Source organism: Prionailurus viverrinus, chromosome A2 (assembly GCF_022837055.1).
Source record: "Prionailurus viverrinus isolate Anna chromosome A2, UM_Priviv_1.0, whole genome shotgun sequence".
NCBI classification, from domain to species: domain Eukaryota; kingdom Metazoa; phylum Chordata; class Mammalia; order Carnivora; family Felidae; genus Prionailurus; species Prionailurus viverrinus.
In genome coordinates, this window is record NC_062562.1 from 114,265,077 (window position 1) to 114,289,834 (window position 24,758).

Sequence of the window (24,758 nt, forward strand, 5' to 3'; positions counted from 1 at the left end):
TTTAAGTATTTATTTATTTATTTTGAGAGAACGCACAGGAGAGGGGCAAGAGAGAGGGAGAGAGGGAATGCCAAGCAGGTTGTGTGCCCTGTCAGCAGAGCCCAATGCGGGGTTCGATCTCAGGAACTGTTGAGGTCATGACCTGAGCTGAAATCAAGAGTCAGACACTTAACCAACTGAGCCACCCAGGCACCCTTGTTTATTTATTTTTAAATTATATTCTTTCAGCTAATTTTTTAAAATTTATTTTGAGAGAGAAAAAAAGCATGAGTGGGGGAGGGGCAGAGTGTGAGACTGAGAAAGAGAAACCCAAGCAGGCTACACTCAGTCATGGGGGGGCCTGAAGCAGGACCGGAACCCCAACCCTGAGATCATGACCTGAGCCAAGTATGGACACTTACTGAGCCACCCAGGTGCCCCTAAGCATTCTTTTTAAAATCTGTGGTTCAGAGTCAGTGACACTGTCCCTCTGATCAGAGCAGGTTTTGTAAGAAAACTGCCAAGGAATGTCCCAATTCATAAGACTGCAAAATGTCTTCCTTCATTTATCATAATGAATTGGAGGAAAAAAAAAAAAATGACTCGAGGATAGAGTTTATCTGTAAATGCAAGAAGCACTTTTGAGTTTCTGTATTGTACATGGTGGGGTCGAAAGCAGGTTATTTAAGGATCTTAGTCTCATTTTTTTTTAAGAAGGGGTAGACAATACTATGTAATTCTTTATTTGAAGTGCTTTGTCTTTCTGCACTGCTGGCTTTGTCATCAGCCAATGTTGCAATTATTTTAACAAGCAAAGGAAATGCCAGTCAAGTGTAGCACCTGGGACCTCCTCACCCTTGCAACATCCTAGGCTTCAAGGAGGAGACAACAACGCTCAAAGCTGTGTGAGCCCAGGTTAAATGGGAATGGGTGACTGTGAGCTTGGGTGTGTAAGAGCACCTTGTCCCCAGGGCCAATGTTTACATTAGCGATTCACTTCCACCTTTGGTACACTTAATCAGCCACCTATTATATTCCACAGCACCATCCTGACTTCAGGACTTTGAAGGACAGCTTTGAAGACTGCTCAAGTGCATTTGACATTAAAATGCTTTGTGCAGCCAGATGTGAATTCCACCTGCCCAGAAGCTTATGCTGAACTGTGACTAGGGCTGACCCAAACGGAGCTGGGTTTTTCTTCGCCTCTAGAATCTTGTGAGACCAGTAAGAGTGAGAAGTCCGCCAACCACAAGGGCTACTTGGCAAAACACGATGCAACCTTAGAAGGCGGGTCATTGCTCTGTTCCAGAAGCCAGTTAGAGACAACAAATAAAATGGAAGATGCTTCTCTGTGGTAAAGCAGGCCTCGTATTTGAAGCGGAAGGCCTGAAAGAGGGAGGTAAGCAAAGAAAGGAAAGGCGAAGGCACGGCTCCTAGAAACCGGGTTCATTCAAACCCGGAGGACAGCAAACCCCGCCTCCCCACGCCGCCGCCCGCTCAATCGCCAAGCGCTCCGGGTGTGAGCTCTCCCTGCGGGGAGCGGCTTGGAGCCGAGGAGGCGGTGGCAGAGGTGGTTTGGGCAGCCCCGCGCGGCGGATAGGCCCAGGCAAACAACACCCATTCCCCCTCCCCCTCGCTTAGTTCAACTCCCACTCGGCCCCGGCCACGCCCTGCCGCCACCGCCCCCTCGGGCAGCTTTCCGCTCCGCAGCCAGGCCTCGGTCGGGGGCGGGAGGGTAGGCGGTGCCTCGGAGGGGCCGCCGCGGCCGCCGGAAACTACAAGGGCCGATAGGCTTTGCGGCAGCGAGCCGCCCCCTTTCTCCCACCACTCAGCGCGCGTCACTAGGGCCTCAGCCAATGGGGACCGAGCCAGGGAAAAAGGGCGCCCGGGTCCGGATGCGCCTCAGGAAAGCCATGCTCCCTGCGCAGGGGCAGCGGGCATTTCACCCGGCGCGCCAAGCCGTCGGTGGTCCGCACGTCCCCTCATCCGACCCATTCGCTTCCCTTGAGCGACAGCCCTACTTTTTCCTTTAGTGGCAATTCCGAGGGATGCTGGAGCAGGTTTTTGAGGGGAGGGCGCTGGGAAATGAGTAGGGGGCGGGATATCCTGAGACAACAAGTTTGGCTGTATGGAGGGCCTACCGGCAGCGAGCCTGAGCTAGAACGCCGAGAGAAGGAGTACCGGAGAAGCCAAAGGAGGAAAAGAAGAGCGGCTGAAAGGATAACCCCGAGAAAGGGGGTGGAGAGGAGGCGGCCCCAGCGCCCCGGCCCCCGGCAGGTCGGCGGCCAATCCGCTGGGGGAAGGGGTGGAGAGTCGGCGGCTCCGGCGGAGAGAGGCCGAGGGGGGTGGGGAGTCGGCCGGGCTCGCACCGCCCTGGCCCCGCCCCCAGCCCTCGCCGCCGCCCGCGCCGCGCGCCGCCGCTGTCAATCAAGGGCGAGTCAGCCGGGCTCGGGCGGAGAGAGGAGCTGCTACGCCACAGCCCAGCGGCGGCCATTCGCGGAAAAAGAGGCAGAGCCTGTGCCAGCTACAGCCTCCTCCGAGCCACCGCGGGCGGGCGGGACCGGCCTCTCCTCCCGCCTCGCCCCCACCCCCACCCACCTCTATCCCTGTGTCTCCGTCTGAGGGTTTGTCCTGTTAATGCGGGATGAGCGGTACGTATTCTCCACCCCCCTCGGTCTCCTTCACCGCCTCCCTCCCTCCCTCCCTCCCCAGACCCTGCTCGGTTCTCCCCCCTCCCCCGGGGCCGCTGAGATGCTTTAAGGGGAGGAGGAGAGGAAGGGAGGGTATCAGGGGGAGGGAAGGAGGGTTGTGTTTTGTCTTAATGTCTGAGAGAGAACAACCTTCTGGGTGTTGCTCTGGAGCGGATGGGTCGGGTTTCAAACCACGTTTTGTGATATCCCCCTCCTCCCTTCCCTCCTTCTCCCCCACCCCCTGCCGGTGTGCGTGGATCGCGGGTTTATGGAGATTAATGTTCGGGGGGAGGGGAAGAGGAGGAGAGGGGGAAGACGAATAATAATAATCCTAATAACCTGTTGTCGTGGGGGGGGGGTTTGTTGCAGATCAGAAGAAGGAGGAGGAGGAGGAGGCGGCGGCGGCAGCAGCAGCAGCGGCGATGGCTACAGAAGGAGGGAAAACCTCTGAGCCAGAGAATAACAATAAAAAACCCAAAACCTCAGGCTCCCAGGTAAAAGCAAACATAAAAAAATTCATCACGAAACGTAAGGGGAGAGAGGGAGTTATGTCCTTTAATTGCCCAGAACTGAAGAACAGAATACAAATGTTCATCCACTCAAAGCATCTTTCTGAGAGTGAGGAAGTTAAATTGTAAATTCATAAAGATTTCACATGTTTAAGGGATAACGTTGTTTAAAATTACATCAGGAACTCAGACCAGTAGAAAACGGTGTGTATTTTCCCAAGGGCATTTTGAGTTTATGAGAATATACTTTACAAAAGTTTCTTAGAAATTTCTTTTTATTTGAACTTTATATTACAGTACCTGTTTCCTTTTTTCCTCTATCTTCTTGCTCTTGTTACTATTTCTTTTTGATTTCTGTCATTGCCTAAGTAAGTTCTGAAATGTAGAGCTGTCAAAATAAATAAATAAATAAATAAACAAACAAACAAACCCCTTCCATCTACTGGCCTCCACTAAATCCGCCCACTTTTTTTTCCCCCTCTCCTTTATCATCTCATTTTTGGGTAGGACTCTCAGCCCTCTCCTCTGGCTTTACTGGCAGCTACTTGCAGCAAAATAGGGACTCCTGGTGAAAATCAAGCAACTGGACAACAACAAATTATTATAGATCCAAGCCAAGGATTGGTGCAACTTCAAAATCAACCACAACAGCTAGAACTGGTAACAACACAACTTGCTGGAAACACTTGGCAACTTGTTGCCTCCACTCCTCCCGCTTCAAAAGAAAATAACGTTTCTCAACCAGCTTCTAGTTCATCTAGTTCTTCCAGCAGTAATAACGGGAGTGCATCTCCTACAAAAACGAAATCAGGTAATTCTTCCGCCCCTGGTCAATTTCAAGTCATACAAGTACAAAATCCGAGTGGTAGTGTCCAGTACCAAGTGATTCCACAACTTCAGACAGTGGAAGGCCAGCAGATTCAAATCAATCCAGCTAGTAGTTCATCTCTACAGGATTTGCAGGGTCAAATCCAGCTCATTTCTGCAGGTAATAATCAAGCTATACTCACAGCTGCTAACAGGACAGCTTCTGGGAATATTCTTGCTCAAAACCTGGCAAATCAGACCGTTCCAGTCCAAATTAGACCTGGTGTTTCAATACCACTGCAATTACAGACCCTTCCTGGTACTCAGGCTCAAGTTGTAACAACTCTACCAATTAACATTGGAGGAGTGACTTTAGCTTTGCCAGTGATAAACAACGTGACTGCTGGAGGAGGGACTGGACAGGTTGGCCAGCCTGCTACTACTACTGATAGTGGGACTTCCAACGGGAGTCAGTTAGTTTCCACACCCACCACTACCACTGCTTCTGCCAGTACTATGCCGGAATCTCCCTCCTCCTCCACTACCTGCACAACCACTGCTTCGACGTCTCTGACAAGCAGTGACACGTTAGTGAGCTCAGCAGACACGGGCCAGTATGCAAGCACATCAGCCAGTAGTTCTGAACGCACTATTGAAGAATCTCAAACACCTGCTGCTACTGAGTCTGAAGCGCAGAGCTCCAGTCAGCTTCAGTCTAATGGAATACAGAACACACAGGATCAATCAAATTCTCTTCAGCAGGTGCAGATTGTAGGCCAGCCTATCTTACAGCAGATCCAGATCCAACAGCCTCAGCAACAGATTATTCAGGCTATTCCGCCGCAGTCATTTCAACTTCAGTCAGGGCAGACAATTCAGACCATCCAGCAGCAGCCTTTGCAGAATGTTCAACTTCAAGCAGTAAATCCGACTCAGGTGCTTATCAGGGCTCCAACTTTAACACCTTCAGGGCAAATCAGTTGGCAAACTGTACAGGTTCAGAATATTCAGAGTCTTTCAAATTTGCAAGTTCAGAATGCTGGGTTATCCCAACAATTAACCATCACCCCAGTGTCTTCAAGTGGTGGCACAACCCTTGCTCAAATTGCTCCTGTGGCTGTTGCTGGTGCCCCAATAACTTTGAATACTGCCCAGCTTGCATCAGTGCCTAACCTTCAGACAGTGAGTGTTGCCAACCTGGGTGCTGCAGGTGTTCAAGTTCAAGGAGTTCCGGTTACAATCACTAGTGTTGCAGGTAAGTTACCACAATCTTTTCTCTGTAAGATCCTTTCATACAGTTTTTAATAAGTTACTGCTTTTCTTTGCTAACTTAGATTTGAAGACCTCTGAAATAAACATAATCACAGGGAATCTAAAATGACAGGAATGTTAACTTCCGTAACTAGTCATCGTGTGACCCATTCGCGTCTGTACGTTTTAATGTTAGGTTGTAGAAGTTATATTTGTTAGACAGTTTTATCAACTTATTTTTCCATGGAGGAAAACTTCCTGATTAGAATCAAAATTGTCTTCTGTAATTTAGAGATATTTGAATACTCTTGAACTCTTCAGAAAGAACTCTAATAAAAAAGATGTTAAAGATGTTTGTATCTTTAAAAGAAAGTAGGTTGAAAGTTGAATACGTGGTTGTGCATCTGTTGAAGTTTTAATTCTGCTTTGTAATAAGTCTGACTTTTTCTTCAATTGGAAGTTATTTCTCATTCAGCATCTTGTTGCTCGTGCTTTTGCGTTTTTTTTACACAGTGTTGTTTTAAACTAGGTTTTGATGCAGTTTAGAGATACAGTTTTAAGTTGCAAGTTGATTAATTTTTTATGTCTACTTTTCTGTTAAAACCAGCATTTTCTCAGGATTTTGTATTAGTAGTTATTCGCATATAAAATTGTATATAAATCTTATGGTTCTGTTATTTTTAGGCATTTTTTAGTGTGAAGTTGTTGAAAAGCAATTAAGAATGAAAATAGTAAAATGTCACTAACTTGAATTAATTGTAGTAAGGTCATTTTAAAAACCAATTATAAAGCAATTGTTATGTATGTAAAGAGATTTCTGAAGTATTTGCGAAACTAGACTTACTAAGTATTTTAAATTTTCTTGACTTGTCTTATTTTACCTAATACTTTTTGTTTTCTAGTAATTAAACACTTTTTACTGATTCTGATTAGGTGCAAACCTACTTGTGGTTTTCATGCCTTTGATAGTGTCAGGTCTCTAGTTAAATATTTTTATGTTGATAATATGAATGAGCACATCACTTTTTAATGACCTTTCTAGAAATAAGTTTCAGAAAAATTATGCTAAACTGTTTGTTTTACAGTTAATACCTAAAGTAGTTGTATATATTTATGATTGGAAATTGCCAAATAGAGCTCTCTTGTCAGGAAGAATAGAGATTACGTGTTATATTTAGATGCCCATAACCTCTAAACCAGATCTTTCCAGTAGAATTTTCTGTGATGAACAAGTGTTGTACATCCTATCCAGTGTGTTAGCCACTAGCCATATGCGGCTCTTGAGCATTTAAAATGTGGCTAGTGCAACTGAAGAACTGAATTTTTAATTCATTTAATTTTAACTTAAATAGCCACGTGATTAGTGGCTTTTGTATTGACAGGACAGTAACCTAATCAAAGAGTATTTTGAGTGTGGTACTTTTCCCCCTAAAACTATTGCAGGACAATTATATAAGTGTTTCTCTGTATTACAGTCCATAGATTGTTTTCTTCCTGTTCTTTTCCTAAACGTTGACAGTATCTTAAGTATTTGAGAAAAATACCTGTTTTTGGTGGATTGTTTGACAGTTTGCATTATCAAAGCAAAAGTTAGTTCACTTAAATTTTGATTTGCCTATTAAGCATTAGTTGTGAATTATGCTTAAGAGAATTGAGTAATTTATAAGTTAGGTCAGGAATAGTCAATTCTTATGTACTCTCATTGGTATCAGTTACAGCCCCTTGCCTATTATGAGGGTGAGTCATTGATACTAAGAGTATGATCTTCTGACCACGTAACTCAGATTTATTTGAATGTTGTATTATTATGAATGCAGCATCCACTTTCTGGAACTATAACTTTTGGGGGTGTGGTCAAGGAATTTGCTTATCAGATAAACTTTGCAGGTCATTCTAAATTCTCGTTGAAATTTGAGAACCAAGGAAGGATCTAATCATTACTAGTGAACCATAAAGCAAAATATGGAAGCAGATGGGTGCTGGACCTAGTTCATGTATTCCTCAAAGAATGGATTTTAATGACAAAAAGAATTTACAGTTTTTATTTCACAAGCATGTATTGACTAGCCACATGCTGAGTACTCCCAATAGGTATGTTTAGTCTTCCATTTTCTGGGTTTTTTGGTTTTTTTTTTTAAAGAGTTTACATGATTTGAATGTCGCTTAAGTGTATAAGGAAATTTAAACTTTATGTAGTTGGATTTTTTCTCTTGAAACCAAAGATTTTAAATTTTGTTGATGTTGAAGAGGTTATGTTCAAATAGATATGCTCAATCATTTTAAGAAGATAACCATGTTACAAAGATCAGAAATGTACCAATTTTTATGTACCAATTTTTGCAAGTCAATGCAGTTCATCTGAGACTCGTTCATAGATTTTTACTTTATTTTTTTGCTGTAGTAGGTGCTTGACAAATGTTTGCTGAATTAAGGCATAGAAGGTGATGGAGAAGATAGCAGTTTGGAATTGGGAGCAAGGCCTGGAGTGGTTTTAATGAAGCTGGTGAAATGGCTTTATTTTCATTAATGTCTTTTGGCTTTGAGTTTTTAAGACATCAACAGTAGACACCAGGTGCTTTACTCTCTCTAGAAGAGGGAGAATGAGCAAAAAGTACGTACATATCCCTTTTATAAATGAGTCCTGTAAGTTCTGATCTTTTACTTTGTGTCCCCATTTACTTTTTGTTACTTTTTGACTGTTTTATATATCTATTTCCTTCCCCCAAATAGTATTGATTTTGTTTAATTCGTGGGGAAAATTTTTGCTCTAAATATTCATGACAGCTTTTACGAGGCTTGAAAAAAATTCTTAAAAAAATTTTTTTTAATGTTTTATTTATTTTTGAGAGAGAGAGAGAGCAGGGCAGGGGCAGAGAGAGATGGAGACACAGAGCCCGTCGCAGGGCTTGAACTCATAAACTGCAAGATAATGACCTGAGCTGAAGCTGGATGCTTGACTGACTGAGCCACACAGGTGTCCCTTGAAAAAATTCTTAATAGCTTTGACAAAATGCAATGACTCAGTCAATACCCAGGGGCTAAAAGTTATCTGCCATCCATCCTCGTGTCACTCTTGGAGATACGGGAAGGTTCTGGATGATACGGATAGGAAAAAAAATTGGATAAGGTAGATCAAATGAAACCATTTCTTGAGGCTAGGGAGCTTCATACTTGATTTTATGAAAAGAGAATGTTAGTGACAACTTAGGGGGAATCTCTTGCCATGGTATTGAATTCGACATAATGTGTTTCTGTGGTTTGGTCTCCTCTCAGAATCTTGACTTTCCAGGCTGAGTATCTAGCATTTAATTAGTTGGAATTATAGTAGGAACTAAGTACATGTTGCCCTTACATACTTATATACTTTGTTTCCTTGTTGGATTATGAGTTTGACTTTGACTGAAGGAAAAGCAGAAATCCCTTTTAAAGAGCACAGGTAACGGATCATTTTTCTGGTTTAAGAACATCCTTTAACTAAGTGAGGAAAGTAAGATTTTTGTTCTAAAAGGACTACCAGTTTGCACAGTGTGCTCAGGTAGTCAAAGAGCCCTAGGTAAAATGAACATTAGGAGCTACACCTTCTTAAACAATTTAGAACATGTAGGGACCATTGATATCTAAATCTGTAATTAACTTGCATTGGCTAGTGACTTTCTTTGGTTTTGGCCTTAATTGGCCAAAGAACCTGTGTTTGCTTGATGGATGGATATTTCTTTGTCAATGTTAGTGGTAATTAACATTTTAAGGCTAATTCTTACACAAAGGAAGTTCAAACTTGAAGATAAGATGTTGCTGGCCCTTTAAGAACTTGACTCTCCAACCTTCCTTTACCTTTTTGGATTTAAAGTATGAAACCTGGGGATCATCAATGGGAAGGCCAGTTCTTCATAATTAGGGAAAATGGGGGCCAAAGAAAAGAATTGATATATATATATATTTAATTTGGAAACTTTAGTACAGTCAACTTTTTTTTTAATGTTTATTTATTTATTTTGAGAGAGAATGTAGGGACAGGGGGAGTTGGCAGAGAGAAAGAGGGAGAGAGAGAGAGAGAGAGAGAGAGAGAGAGAGAGAGGGAGAGGGGAGAGAGAATCCTAAGCAGGCTCAGCACTTGTCAGGGCAGAGCCCAAAGTGGGGCTCCATCCCACAACCCTGAGATCGTGACCTGAGCCAAAATTAAGAGTCAGATGTTTAAGCCACTGAGTCACTCAGCTACCCACACCATACTTTTTTATAGAGCTACTAAAAGTAGAAATTGACTTGAAGTTTAATACTAATATTTCTTTTGCTATTCTATTAATTTGGATTGTCTTAGTAGGCATCTTAATCTATACACGTGTTATACTTGTATGTGGATTTATAAACATATATACATATTTGTGTGTAGAGCTATACGTATGCCTGCTGTGTTTGGTTGTTAATTTTGGGGTTTTTTGTTTTGTTTTGTTTTGTTTTCTTTTAGAAAGTCAGGTTTGCTTTCCTAATTTTATTTCTCTAAAATCTTCTAGTACTGTTTGTTACATGTAGAATTCATTATGAAGAACTTACATCTTGTACCCTGTACAAGTGATTTCGGTTCTGAATTACCAAGTTGATTTTACCATTAGATAACATAAAGCATGACCTTTAAGATTTGTCGATGATGACATAACAACATCATTGTCAATTTTTAAGTTCTTCATGGAAGATGAAAAGGTATCCAGTGTAGAGCCACATTAATTTTTAAAAGGGCATCTTTTAGGGGATTTCAGAATAGAGGGGGGTGCAAGGGAAGATAGAGTTTTAATTATCTTTTTTTTAAATTTTTGTAACGTTTATTTATTTTTGAGAGAGAGAGACAGAGAGACAGAGCATGATGGAGGAGGGGCAGAAAGAGAAGGAGACACAGAATCCGAAGCAGGCTGCAGGCTCCGAGCTGTCAGCACAGAGCCTGATGTGGGGCTCCAACTCACAGACCACGAGATCATGACCTGAGCCAAAGTCAGATGCCCAACTGACTGAGCCACCCAGGCACCCCAATTATCTCCTTTTTGAATCTGAATCAGGAAACATATAATAAGTAATACTTAAGGAATATTGGAGTAGGCATAAAAGCAAGTTGAAGAGAAGGAAAAGGAGGCTTGATTAAGAAAGAAGATAGGGGGAAAGTGCTATACATAGATCTCATAGAAATAACATAGATTTACAAGATGGTAGAATTTTAGTTTGAAAGGATCTTTGATGTTATTGCTTACCACTTGTAGCCATTGGATATCACTGCTAAAGTCTACTTATGAAGGGATTTTGTATTTTTCTGTTACAAGTGAAAGCAGAAATAGGCTTTCAGAAGTTTCACAGTCCTACATTAAGTATTTGGGGATGACATAGTAAGAATTGACAGCGAAAGGGGGAACCTGGCCTGATACCAAACCATACTTTTATGTGGGCTTTTCTGTACTCTCTTGATTTAGTTACGATTGGATGTTCATAATGCCTGTCAGTTTGCTACCTAATGAATGAGCAGATTGTGGCAAAGGGAAACCTGTTGAACCACAAATTGCTTATGTATGTGTGTGGTGAGATAAAGGCTTAATGAAACCATAATTAAGGTAACTTAAAGATAATTGAGCGTCTCTCCTCTACCCTCTTACTCCTTAGTGGTATTTTAGAAATGAAGAAACTGAAGCCCAGAAAAGTTGAATGACTTTCTTGTACTTTTGGGCAAAGTGAGCACTAGAATCTTGACTGCTGCTTCTGCTCTATTGCTGGCTTTGTTATTCAGATCTTTTGCTAGTGAGTAAATATAGTTGAAGTTTAGGGACCAGAGATGGAGAGTATCTAGCTTGACTTTGTGTTCTCCCAGATAGATTTTGTCTGTTGTCACTGGATATTCAGCTTTAGTATACTGAATAGAGTGTTGGTAAAAAGCACAATTCTGTAGGTCGCCTTGTTAATGAGCTTAATGTTGGAATTTTAGTCGCATTGTTTTGTACTTTCTTGAAAGAGCAAATTCAGAACTAAAGAGATTGGTAAACTCTATATGTAGGTTAAGCAAATCCTCAGGCTGTCAAGCTACTGTATCGATTTAAAAACAAATTTTTTTTTAGTATATTTATTTTGAGAGAGAGAGAGAGAGGGAGAGCACAAGCATGGGAGGGGCAGAGAGAAGGAGAGACAGAATCCCAAGCAGACTCCACACCATCAGCACAGAGCCCAGTGCTGGGGGCTCAAACTCATGAACCCAAGATCATGACCTGAGCTGAGCTAAGAGTCAGATGCTTAACCGACTGAGCCACCCAGGTGCCTCCTTTTTTTTTTTTTTTCTTTTAAATGAGACTTGTGGAGGAATAAAACAAACATTTATTGTTTACCTTAGAGCTTGTTAGGTGCTAGGTTAGGTATTTTATATTATTTCATTAAAATCCTCAATATCTTTGTAAGCTGGTCTGATTGTGCCCATTTTACAGATAGCCTCATGAGTTTTAATTTCTTTAAGAAAATTTGCCATCCAGGGTGCCTGGGTGGCTCAGTAGGTTAAATGTCCAACTTTGCTTTAGGTCATGATCTTCTTTTCCTGGGTTCCGGCCTGTGTCAGGCTCTGTGCTGACAGTTCAGAGCCTGGAGCCTGCTTCAGATTCTGTCTCTCTGCCCCTCCCGCACTGGCACTTTGTCTCTCTCTCTCTCTCTCTCTCTCACTCTCACTCTGTCTCCCACAAATAAATAAACATTAAAAAAATTAAAAAAATAAAAAAACAAAAAGAAAAAATTTGCCCTAGTGGTAGAGCCATGATTTAAAATCATCTATTGATTCCGAGTCTTTTGTTTAGGAGACATAAAAGGATGAGTTCAGAGGTAAAGGCTATTTTTTATCCTTTTGTGTCTGTAGGTAAACTTAAGACCTGTAAAGGGTAAGTGGTTTTGAAAATTGAAATGCTGACTCTGCAGTTAAAGTTTCTTCTAGCTCTAACATTCTGTAGCACGGACAGATAATTATGACTAAAAGTAGTAAAAGAAATGGTGAATAGAAACTAGTGTGGCTGTGTGGAGACCTTGTTTTTAAACTCAGATTTTAAAATAGTATACGTGGAAGGTAGAAGGAAGGACAAAGGATTCAGAATGAAAACAAAGAGGGGCACCTGGGTGGCTCAGTTGGTTAAGTGTCCAGCTTCAGCTCAGGTCATGATCTTGTGGTTCGTGGGTTCAAGCCCTGCGTCGGGCTCTGTGCTGACAGCTCAGAACCTGGAGCCTGTTTCGGATTCTGTGTCTCCCTCGCTTGCATTCTGCCTCTCTCTCTCTCTCTCTCTCTCTCTTTCTCTTTCAAAATTATATAAATAAACATTTTAAAAAAAGAATGAAAACAAAGAGCAGCTTGACATTTTAAGAATAATGTCGGGAAAGCAGAAACTCATAATAAAGTAGGCTTTTAAAATAATTTTAAACAACTTGTAAGGCTTCAGATCACAGCAAAAGACACGTATTGCCTGAGCAAAATGATGTAATATGGAGAAAAGACAGCTGCTGGGCTGTGCTGCTGTCAACCAGCAAGAAAAATTCAGTTCCAGTTAAAATAACTGGACCTGTATTCACTGAGATTATTTGTGCAAAGTTAGTGAGTAGATAAGGGACATTTATTTGCTTTTTGGAAGTTAGAATGATCCAGATAAATGCCATCCTAGGATTGGAAGGAACTTTCAAATTCAGTTTCAGGCCAGTATCCGTAACTTAAAAATTATGCACATGGAAAAATTGAGCATGAATAAACACCTCACTGTTTGAAAACATCCTATAGTGCAAACAGATGAGTTTGATAACATCTTTAACAAAGGCCCTGAGTGAATTATCCAGCAGTTGGCTTCTGAGCATTTAAAAAAGAATTCAGGGATCATGGGGAACCCATATGGCTTCACTAAGAAACTAGGTTTATGTATTCTCTTGCTAAGGTTTTCAGATGAGTATAGAAAAGAAATAATGCTGCCACAATATATTTTGATTTCAGCATTGATAGTCATGATGTCTTTAAAGGCTCATTCATACCTGGTTTCTCAATTGTATGAGAAATGATTGTCTATTTCAGTAGACGTCCTTGGTATTATGGCATAGGTTTCTATCCTTGATACAATCCTGTTAAATATTTTTTTCAAATACTGTACCGAAGGATGGCCTATTTAATTAAAGATGAGGCAAAGCTGGGAGACTTTGCTAATAATTATGATGGGGATAGACTTGAGATTCGAACTGATCTTAATAGTCTGGAATGCTGGGGGTCAGAATTAGCAAGATAAATACAACAGATCCTCTGTTTAAAAGGGTAGGGGAAATTGTGTACCTACAAGATGAAAAACCTCGGTTGACTGCAGGACATGTGAAGGTGATTTGGGATTTATTGGCTTGATATGAATCAAGAGTAGAGTAAAGCTCCTCCTTTACTTTGTGTTTGTCAGACCATTTCTGCAATATTGTGTGCTTTGCTAGTTGTGGCACATTTTAAATGGACACTGACAAACTGGCAAGCGTATCAGAAGGGATTCCTGGAATGCAGAGTGCGGAAAACATTTCACACTAGCAAGCATTGAAGAGTGGGGGGTTTTATTGTTAAAACAAGAGGAAGTGTGACTGCTGTCTTTCGATATAGGAAAAGTTTTGTTTTTGTTGTTGTTGTTTTTTAATCTGTTTTGTTTGACCCTTGGAAATCAATAGAAGAATATGTCTATATACACAAATGGACTAGTGCTGTAAAGTAATGGAATGGTTTGTTTCATGAAGTAGTGACCTTCCTGTATTAAAGGCTGGATGTCTATCTATCAGAGACACTGCAGAATGTAGAAGAATTTCTTGTATGGGAAGTTTGATTAGGTAAACTGCAAGTCTTCTAAAATTGAAGATTCTATGAATATTTGATTATGTGGTCCTATTCTGGGTACTTCCATCCAGCATATGGTGAGAATTCTCTGGAAGTCTTAGTTAAACTTACATGACTGACCAAGTATTTAAGGATTTTAGAGGGTGGGGGTTGAGGTTCACATTTATCATTTTTCTTATTACAGAGGGAGTATAATTAAGGTGAATTCTCTTAAGCAATAAATGTAATATTTTACTTCATAAATAGATTTCTGTTCTTCATTGTTAGACTTACTGCACTCTAAGATGTTTTTCTGTTATTTGCACTTTTATTTGGTGACTGCAAAGCATTAGTATTTTAAACATGTACTTTGTCGTCCAACATTGAATTTGTAGTTAGGATATTTCATCTCAGTAGCTCTTTAGCCATGTTTAGTCATGTTTCTGATACTGTCACTTTAGTACCAACAATGTGATTACTTTAGTGGAATTGGAGAGCATTTGGAAAATTAGGATCCTAATAAAGTTCAAACTCTGGATGCACTTACAACTTCGAATTTATTAATTTACCCAGTGGAGTGAACAGATCCAGTAGGTCTTTCTTTTTGGCTCAGAATATCTAGCACACAGGTGTTTAAAAAAAAAAAAAAAAAAGATTCAGGGGTACTTGGGTGGCTCAGTCGATTAAAACGTCCGACTTCGGTTCAGGTCATGATCTCGTGGTCTGTGAGTTTGAGCCCGATGTGGGGCTCTGTGCTGACAGCTCGGAGCCTGGAGCCTGCTTCGGATTTTGCGTCTCCCTCTCTCTCTCTGCCCCTCCCCCCGCTCATGCTCTGTCTCTCTCGCTCTCAAAAATAAATAAACATAAGAAAAAATTTTTAAAAATTATGCAGAAAATACTAAATCCATCAGGCAAGATCACTGTGCGTTGAAATATTTTCACGTTCAAGATAAAATCACAGTTTTCCACAACCCATTGCTAAAATAAAGAGGATAAAGACTTCAAAAAAATTGAGACTTGAGACTCTTTTAAATAGAGAAAGTGTTACTTGAGATATATGAAGGTTCTCTTTTCCTTAGGTACAATAATAAAGTTAGGAGTAGCGATTATCTGTTTCATGAGTGGTGTGTAAGTAGTAGTTTTATTGCTGCAGACATCAGTACTGAGAGGCTTCCTAGAGCACAGGTATTTTGTGTTCCAGGTGCTATTCAGGTGTGGCCCAAAGAGGAGACACAGGAGAGGCACAGGAAAAAAAGTTTATTATGCTCACATGTCCTAGAGAGACTGTCACTGTACACTGAGAGGGGATCACACGGGAGAGGAGACCAAGGGAGCTGGCTCAGCCAAGCAGGTGGGGAGCAGAGAGAGCGAGGACCCATGGGCAGATGCTTTTCTTGGGTGGTCAGGATGGAGTACATAAGAAAAGGCACGTAAATGTTACTAGGTCCCAGTCAGGGGATGGTAGGAAGGGAAACTCAAGGCAGGGGCCACCCCCTTATCATACTGGGGGTGCCTGGGCAGGGTGCTCACAGCCTGCTTGAGGAGATGTGCAGGCAGCAGGAAAACATTTTAAAATTTATATTACAACAGGACCAAGAATTAGAACTCTGACATTTTTGCTTGGGTGCTGCTCCCCATTAGCTTTTCCATGCTGGACAAACATGTTATAATTGGAGTTTTGTTCCTTTTCTCATTTGTAAAATGGTCATATTAATTCCTTCGCTTTTTACCTCGTAGAGTTGCAAAGATGAGATGACATAATAGGTACAAAAAAGCTTAACTATTATGAAGAAAACTATACCGTTGACCCTTAAACAGCATCCGGCTTAGAAGTGCTGACCCCACACAGTCGAAAATTTGCATATAACTTTTGACTCCCCCACAACTTAACTACTAATAACCTACTGTTGAGTGGAAGACTTAGTTACAACATAAACAGAGTCACTTAACACATATTTTTTATGCTGTATGTATGATATACTGTATTCTTAAGCCAGAGAAAATGTTATTAAGAAAATCATAAGGAAGAGAAAATACATTTATAGTACTGAATTTATTGAAAACATCTGTGTGTAAGTGGACTCGTGCAGTTTAAATCCATGTTGTTCAAGGGTCAACTATATATGAAAGTTGGAAGCTGCTAAAGTCTCTATTCTCATCCACTTGAATGTGAAGTAGTAAAGTGGGAGAATGAGTAGTTTTTGATACGGATATTAGCTGGAGTTAAATATCAGATGCAGATAAGAAAGTTGTATAAAAGGAATATCAGAAACCTTTGCAGTGCAACTAAGGATGGAGAGAGGTGTATCTATAGGTGGAAAAAAAAGCAGTATGTTAATTTTACGAGATCTAAGTGCTGCATGCTCAGTCTGTGTTAGACTCCGAAAGTATTCACCTGTCTTAAAAGGATGCTCATCATGTTGGGGATGTGAGGCTTACATTCATGAAACAATTACAAGGCATTTACAGTTGCATATGAGAGTTTATCCTTCAATACTAGGTTTTGAGATCTGGAAAACAAGTTTTGAGAGCTCAGAGACAAGTGAAATCAGTGGATTGGAGTAAACGAGGAAGGCTTTCAGTGTTGAAGATAGGTCTTGAACCAGGCCTCGAAGATTGGTTTGGAAAGTGGACGTTTGAGACTGATGATAGAGAAGTGAAGACAGAGGTGTCTTGAGCCAAGCGGCTGAACTTTGAAAAGCATAAAGCGCTCACATGGAGGCGTGTGGCTAACACAGCGAGTGGCATTCCCTCGTCTGTGCTCCATCGCAGCCAGCCGTCTCACAGAGAGGCTCAAGGTATACCACGTGAGCGGCCTGCCACCTCTGCTTCAGAGAAGTTGTGTGTTTGTTGGACTGTTTCCTAACATTTAGTTGAAGAAGGGACTCTGCCAAAATAATACTAAAAGTTAGTTTCAAACACGTGAATCTTCTGGGTGAAAGCGATTGAATGGAAAGATTTAGGAAGCAAATGATACTATTAAAGTGTTTCTCTCTAGGTGAAAGTGTGGAAAAGTTAGGAGTCCAGGAGAAAGTACGTCGTTGGAGTGATTTAGTCATGAATTTACAGTGGCCTTTAGAAGGACTGTGGCAGTGAAGTTGCTTAATACAAAAAACACAGGTTGTCAAACTTCCCTTTAGTACAGAGAATGTTGACCTGAAAGAAGTGGTAACAGGTTAGGTAAAAACATCAGATTTGCTGGTTCTTTTTCTCTGTTCTGTATCAAGTATCGTAATAGGCATTGAGAAACTGAGGATGAAGTGAGACATGTTTGATGCTCTCAGAATATATGATCTCTTGCAGGGACATACTGTATTTTATTTCTTTGCTGCCAAAAGATCCTTTTTTTTTTTTTTTTTTTTAAACATTTCAACGTCTTCAAAATTGAAATGTACCTTACAGTCAAAGGCATGTTATAATTAGTGGAATCTTTTTTTCCTTACAATCCCTGCTTCTTAGAGACAATAGAATGTGATGAATATATAGTTAATTTAATTACAACATGGAATTTGGTTAATAAAGGCTATGAGTGAGGTTGCAGAAGCCCACAGGAAAGAAACACTAGTTCTGCTTTCTTCTAGGGTTCTGGAAATGTTTTTATGGAGAGGGTTATAACTGAGCTGGGAATGGATTACTAAAATTTTGCCAGGTCAGGTTGAGGAGGGCCATTGTAGGTTATGTTGGATTTTACATGCAGTTTGGAAATTGATTTAAGGAGTTTTCTACAAATGTTGCAAACTTCAGGCTGGGATCAAGAAGTATTAACATACATTGAAGTTGAATTGTAAACTTCCTGTGGGCAGAAGCTGTGTCTTATATGCTATATGGTATTTTTCTGCTTACGTATTGATGGATATCGTTTGGTACATTAAAATCCTGATACTAAACTAGAGGGAAGGAGAACTTTGATTTCACAGGAGAATGAGATCAATAGGTCCTTGGAATAGATTCAAGATGCATACTTAAAAAAGGAACGAGAGAGTTACGATCATAAAAGGAAAAGTGGTTAGTAAAATGAAACAAAAGGAACTCACATCTGATTGTTTCCTGTGTTTTGGTAGACAAATTGCAGGTGAGAATCTTAGCAATGAGGGCAGTTTTGAGGAGAATCCAAAAGTACTTACAGTTTACGGGTTGTTTCTGTCCCCCTGAATTTATTATGTTCCTCTGAATTAATAATACGGCCAGAGAGAGTTTAGTACAGTTCTGTAAATAATGAGTCAAGTCACCATAGCTTTTTGTTCACAGAAGCGGAGCTGCTTTTGCACAGGAGTATAGGAACCAGATAGTGATCTGTGCTGTGGTAAGTGGGTACCTATGCCTGGCGTGGGAGTGGGAGAGGGGGCGGAAAATCCTTGTTTCGTTGTAGTTGAGGATGTCTAGGCCAATGAGTTCAGGAAGAAGAGGGAAGAAGAAAAGGGTAGATGCAGATGATGACAAATACTAATTGAATTTATATAGGAGAAATGATTCTACTTAAAGTGGTTTTTAAATCTTCTGCGTTTTCCCTTATATTTAAATCTACATATGAACCAATTGGAGACGTTAACATTCGACAGATTATTTGTCATAAATACTACAAATTATGATAATGTGCTTGTTGAAGCAGTAATACGATTTTATCCTAGTTGTGATTTAATTAATGAAGTTTTATAAAGTTAAATCTCATTGAATTATTATTTCTAGAATTTCTGTCATCTTTTGTTCTCATTGGCAGGATGTCAATACCTATATTGATTTTAATGGTAGGGCAGGTAAATGGTTCTGGTAACCTCTTGATAGGCTTTCATCCATTTCATGGCTTCTCTGCTGGGAGCCTACATTCCTAAATTCAGCAATCAGGTACTCAGCATCTTTATTGTGAGGCTTGATGTGTTCCTTGTAAAATAACATGGGACTGACCTCCCTCTTCCGTAGTGTTCTAATGGGGAATGAAATTAATTTAGTGTTCTTTTATGAATGAATTAAGTAAAAGAGTTCTTAACTCCTATGCTTGTTTTATATTTCGGGTCACATTTACTGCATATTTATAGTGTGCCAGATACTGTATCCTACACTTGATATATTGACTCATTTACTCTTCAGAACACCCTATAAAGTTAAGCATTCTGGTCAGGTGCAAAACCTAATGCCTAGAGTGGTACAAACTTGCCCAAGATCACAAAATCCAGACACAGTTTGTCTGTAGGACCTTGCACTTTGTCCATTACCACTTAAATTGTCTCTCACTGTATATGCTCTATGTGCTACAGTGTGTGTTTCCTGTGATCATTTGTGGAATTCGTTCATTGTTTTTTGTGTATCAGACACTGCTTAAATATTATATATATATTAACCCTTTTAATTTTTGGAATTCTTTGAAGAAGGTAATGATGGTGACCTCGGTTGATAAAATGGGAAACCAAGGCCATCAGAAGTTAATATCTTGGCCGAGGTCATACAGCCAATATGTTAGACAGCTAGTAAGTGAAAGTACTTTTTATAAGGCTGCTCTGGGTGAATAGGACTATCACCTACCTTTACAGCTAAGTAACTATTGTAAGTAATTTGTTGTAATTATTGTAGTGTATTCAGTAAGGCATTGATTTCTGTATAGCTGAGCAGTCTACTCTTCATCTTCCTTTCGAGACACAGGGCATAAATGCCATAAAGAGGATTAGAATAAAAAAAGATTGTATTACTTTGTGTATCCTATGTTGATTGGGAATTTGAGGCCAGCAAAGACATTTCCTTCATTAAATATATGTGTACCATAAATCAATTTTGAGTGAATTTTTAAAGACAGAGTCTAAGAATATAAGCCATAGAGGAGTCTTATATTTCATTTTCATTAATGTTTATAATATAGTAATGTTAACATTTAATATATTGGTAATATTAATATGTAACAATATAAATATATCATGCATTATTAAATATAATCAGTATATGGTAATTAATATTTATACTAATTTAATGTTATTTATATTATGCTGATAACAAAAACTAATAAAAATATCAGGTATGTAAAAAAGTGTATGCTTTATGAAGTCTATATTTCATGAGTTGCTTTTTTTTTTTCTAATTTTTTTTAATGTTTATTTTTGAGACAGAGAGAGACAGAGCTGAATGGGGGAGGGTCAGAGAGAGAGGGAGACACAGAATCTGAAACAGGCTCCAGGCTCTGAGCTGTCAGCACAGAGCCTGACGTGGGGCTCGAACTCACAGACTGTGAGATCATGACCTGAGCTGAAGTCAGATGCTTAAACAACTGAGCCACCCAGGCGCCCCTCATGAGTTGCTTCTTGATCAGCATGTGACATGTCAATAGACAGGAATTTACTTCCTGAAGGAAATACTAAGAAATGACTTTAAGAAAACCCCAAAACAATAAGAATTATATGTATAGAATTTATGTTAATTAGATAATTCTCTTGTCATTTTCGTGTGTTAGTTCATTTGACAGGGATGGTGCTTTAACTTTATTATTGTTGTCTAGTGGATAAATAATAAGAAATATTCAAATATCTGCCATTGTATACCAGACATTGTTCTAGATAGTGGGGAGCCAAAATAGACACGTTCTGTAATCATGGGTCCTATACTTTATTATAGGTGAGTTCTTTTTTATCTCAGTCTTAGATTATTCCTATTTTTTTAAGTTTATTTCTTTTGAGAGAGAGTGCATGCATGCCCTTGCACGTGAAGGGCAGAGAAGGAGAGAGAGAATCCCAAGAGCATAGCCTGACAAGGGGCTCGTTCTCAAATCAAGAGTTGGATGCTTAATTGACTGAGCCACCCAGGTGCCCCAGATTATTGCTATTTTTAATAGATGAGTAAAGGAAAGGTTAAGTAATTTGCCCAGCGTTACAGAATTAATACATGGGTATGTTGGGAAAAGAACTCAGATTCCATCTGGCTTCAAAATTCTTACTCCTTGGCACTGGGATTCATTCATTCAGTCATTCATTTTACAGAGCGAGAGAGCATGAGCAGGGGCAGAGAGAGAGAGAGAATTTTCAAGTCTGCTCCATGCTCAGCATAAAGCCTGACATGGGGCTTGATTCCATGACCCTGGGAACATGATCTGAGCTGAATTCAAGAAGTCAAGACACTTAACTGACTGAGCCACCCAGGCACCCTGGGTAAATTACTTTCTGTGAAAAGTTTTTAAAAGGTTGTTTTTTTGTTTTGTTTTTTTTTCCCATTTTTAAAGTAACCAATTATCAAAGAAAATTAAAGACCAATTTACATTTTACAAGAGATTGATAGACCAGAGTAAATTTATAGTATACGAGAATGGGGTAAGTTTATAGTCTCTATATTTTGAAAGGATGTGATTGAGTTCATTTTGTCTATAAGTTTGTGTGTGTATGCATTTACATATATATATTTAATCATTATAAACATCGAGAAAAAACTTGAGATTATATTCTCCGTTTGGGACCTATTTGTCACCTTCCTTGTTCTTTCATCATTATCCTTCAAGTCTACCAACTCATTTTGGGTAATTCGGAAAAAAATAACATACTTCCTCCCACTCTCCCACCCTTATCCCAAGTCACAAAGAAAACTTGATTGTTGAAATCATAGTGTTCACAGCTTTCAGTGTGCTTTTGAAAAGATTCTTTGGTGGCTATCTGAACAGGTAGTGATAACTATGTATAATTTTCAAACTGGAAGGCAAACATGTTTTATTCCATAAGCAGTTTGATGAGCAGAGGTAACCATGATATATTTAACAAAAGAGCTCTGTTGCTGGGTAGCAGGTTAACTCTGCCACTAAATAGTTGGGTCACCTTTGGGATTGGAGGTCTTGGTATTTTCCTTTTGTTACAATAAAATGTTTGTGTATTTTGTAAAGTGAAATATTTGAGATATTTTTTAGTGTTTAAAATTGTATAATTTTAAGCACAAGTTTGTGGAAACCAAATCGAACTTAAATTTTATTTCAGTGAGCCAAGAGGAAAACTCAGGGAAAATACCATTTACCAGTGTTTCTAGTTTTTAAGTCAAGTTTATTACTTTGGGGAGTAAAACTGAATGAGATATGTCAGTATCTCCACATATGTAAGGTTTTGTTTTTGTTTTGGCAAATTTTCGAGGCCACATCTAATACTGAGTCTAACGGTCTTGTCCTTTGAAGGTCAGTCATCTATCTAAGTTTGAGTTATTAGTAAGGATTTACAGAATTTTTAGAAAATGATTCGCCACCATCCTTTTAAACTAAGCACATGCCTAGCCTTTAGCAACAGCAAAAATGAGGGCCAGGCCCCTAAACCCTTGAGCATTCAGACTGCCATCTGGGAGCTCATTTGACTACTCAAAATGCCCTTGCCAGTGGGTATAGACATGGAAGATGCCTGGTCAAAGACCAGCTGCCCTTTAAGCCAGGGAGTATGCTTGCTTAGGTCTGAGCTTCTCTAGCTAACAAGCAGCAGAGATTAGCCCTGTGAGAATTCATGTTGCAGCTACAGTGACTTCACAGAGAGCTCTTTAATCCATTACCTCCTAACCTTCCCAAAAGCTAGGTTCTGATCTTCAGACCAACAATTTCACCACAGTCCTTGTTGCCTTCTTGCTCTCCAACTTAACAGTAATCATCCCAACTTACCTATTTTATTACCTTACTACCTCATGACTTAGATGCCTGCATCAGGGACAATAAAGTAAAATCTAGAAATATAGAAGTAGAAGAAGTTAGGTGGGTCTTTGAATATCTTGGCTTCAAAGGAGAAAACTTGTTACTGCTTATTCTAGAAGGTGAAGCATATGACAGCTGATTTGTAGACCAAAGATGTCTCATGAGAGCAGTAGGATCTTCATCTGCTGGAACTTTAGAATTTTAAGCTTGAAAGTATTATAGCAGGGAGAATGCCATTTTCAGCATCACAACTACCGGCACATGGAGTTTAATAAGAGGTTCCAGTTGTTACCTTGGGAAGAAAGTACTACTTGAAATGCTGGATTGTACTAATGTCAAGATGCTTTTGTAGAATGTCATCTGTGATGATTTTTTTTTTAATTAAGTAATGATAAAATGGATTTTTCTTAAACAGAAGTTTCAAAAGCGATTTTTAAAAAATGTTTATTTATCTGTGAGAGAGATAGAGCTTGAGTGGGGGAGGGGCAGACAGAGAGGGAGACAAGAATCCAAAGCAGGCTTCAGGCTCTGAGTTGTCAGCACAGAGCCTGACGTGGGGCTCGAACTCACGAACCATGAGATCATGACCTGAGCTGAATTCAGATGCTTAACTGATTGAGCCACCCAGGCGCCCCTCAAAAACAATTTTAAGTATAATATTTTCTTGGATTCTATTTGGTAAATAAATTTAAATTTATGGAAGCACTTTTAAAAGTATATGTTTAGTTACTCCTGATTGCTGAGAAATAAAAGCTATTTTGGAAATGATGTCTTAGGTTATGTGAGGTCTAGCACTCTACTCTTACACAAAAGTTCAAAAGAAAAACACAGAATTGTGCCCTCAAATACTATTACAAGTACCCCAGTAAGGAATTTATGTTTCATTAGTTATTAAGAATCCTGCATGCTTTTCAGTATGCTAGCCCAGTTGTTACAGTAAAGGCCAGTGAGCAGTTAATCCTCAGTGGTTAGGAATCCGTAACTATTTTTTTCTACACAATAATACTATAGCTTTAACTTAAAATGAAGGAGACGTTGTGGTGTGGGTGAAAATAGTGACGGACAAGAATCAAGACCTGGCTTCAGTCCCATGGTCTGCCAGTTACTGTCTGTGATACAGTGATGCCTTTCAGCTTTCTTGAGCGATTAGTAAACACCTGTAAAATGAATATTAAACTGCTTACTGCACAGTTTTTCTGAGGATTAATGTGTGAGGAGTGATGTGTGAAAATGTTTTATAAATACGAAAGTATTAAATAGATGTAAACTATTATTAATCATAAATTTATCCTTTCTCTTCTAAATTAACAGGTGTGTGTATTTAGCATTTTGCAGTCTCATTTTCTACCACATGGTCATTTTTGTATCTGAAGTGTATAGTGCAATGCTGATATATGCTGAGTGTTCAATAAATACCCAGCAGCAATGAGACTTCTCTGTTATTTAGCTTAATTGCATGTGTTAATTGTGGTTTTATTTTCTGTATTCTGATGCTTTGACATCTAGGGTCTTGCTGCCCCTGGAGGGCACTGCCCCTTCCAGGATTAATCATTTCCTAGAGATAGTAAACAACTCCCCCCTTGTGTATGCTTTTCAAATACAAACCAACCAATCTGGACCCCACTCCCCAATCTATCCTTGATAGGCCCTCACACTTCAGGCCACCATCTGCCTGTCCTACCCACCCCAGGGCCAGGTACCAGACAACCAGGGACAGCCTCTCTACCTCCTGAGCCCTCTGAAATTATTCAAGCTAGCCAATTCTAAACCTCTTTCCCTTGTCTTGCCTTTTCCTTCCTGTGGAAACCATAGTTTACTGTGGCTCTTGTCTTTCATTCTAATCCCTCCGTCTGCCTTCTGACTAACCCTGGTACTTTCCTATGTAGCCCCCTGTGGCATGGCTTGCCCCTTCCTCTTGGGAACTGTGAATAATAAACTGTCTTTCCAAGCCGGTCTTCTCATCTGTTAGCCTTATTATACTCACATTTTCTACTGATACATTATATTTAAAACAGTGAGCTGCTGATTTATTTTATAATGCTTATGGCAAAGAATCTTATTAAGAAATAGTATTAAATATT

At 39.8% G+C, this 24,758-nt stretch overlaps 1 protein-coding gene across 2 annotated transcripts in view; it reads left to right on the top strand.

Moving 5' to 3' along the window:
* The first annotated feature begins 2,510 nt into the window (after positions 1-2,510).
* Positions 2,511-24,758, top strand: part of SP4 (Sp4 transcription factor) — an 84,325-nt gene continuing 62,077 nt past the window's right edge. The window contains exons 1-3 of one of the 2 annotated variants that reach the window (XM_047849871.1): positions 2,511-2,630; positions 3,039-3,163; positions 3,686-5,240. In XM_047849871.1, the coding sequence (XP_047705827.1) occupies positions 2,624-2,630; positions 3,039-3,163; positions 3,686-5,240 (1,687 nt within the window). In that variant the 5' untranslated portion in view covers positions 2,511-2,623. The remainder of the gene's footprint in view (positions 2,631-3,038; positions 3,164-3,685; positions 5,241-24,758) is intronic. The other variant, XM_047849872.1, reaches the window with a different exon arrangement.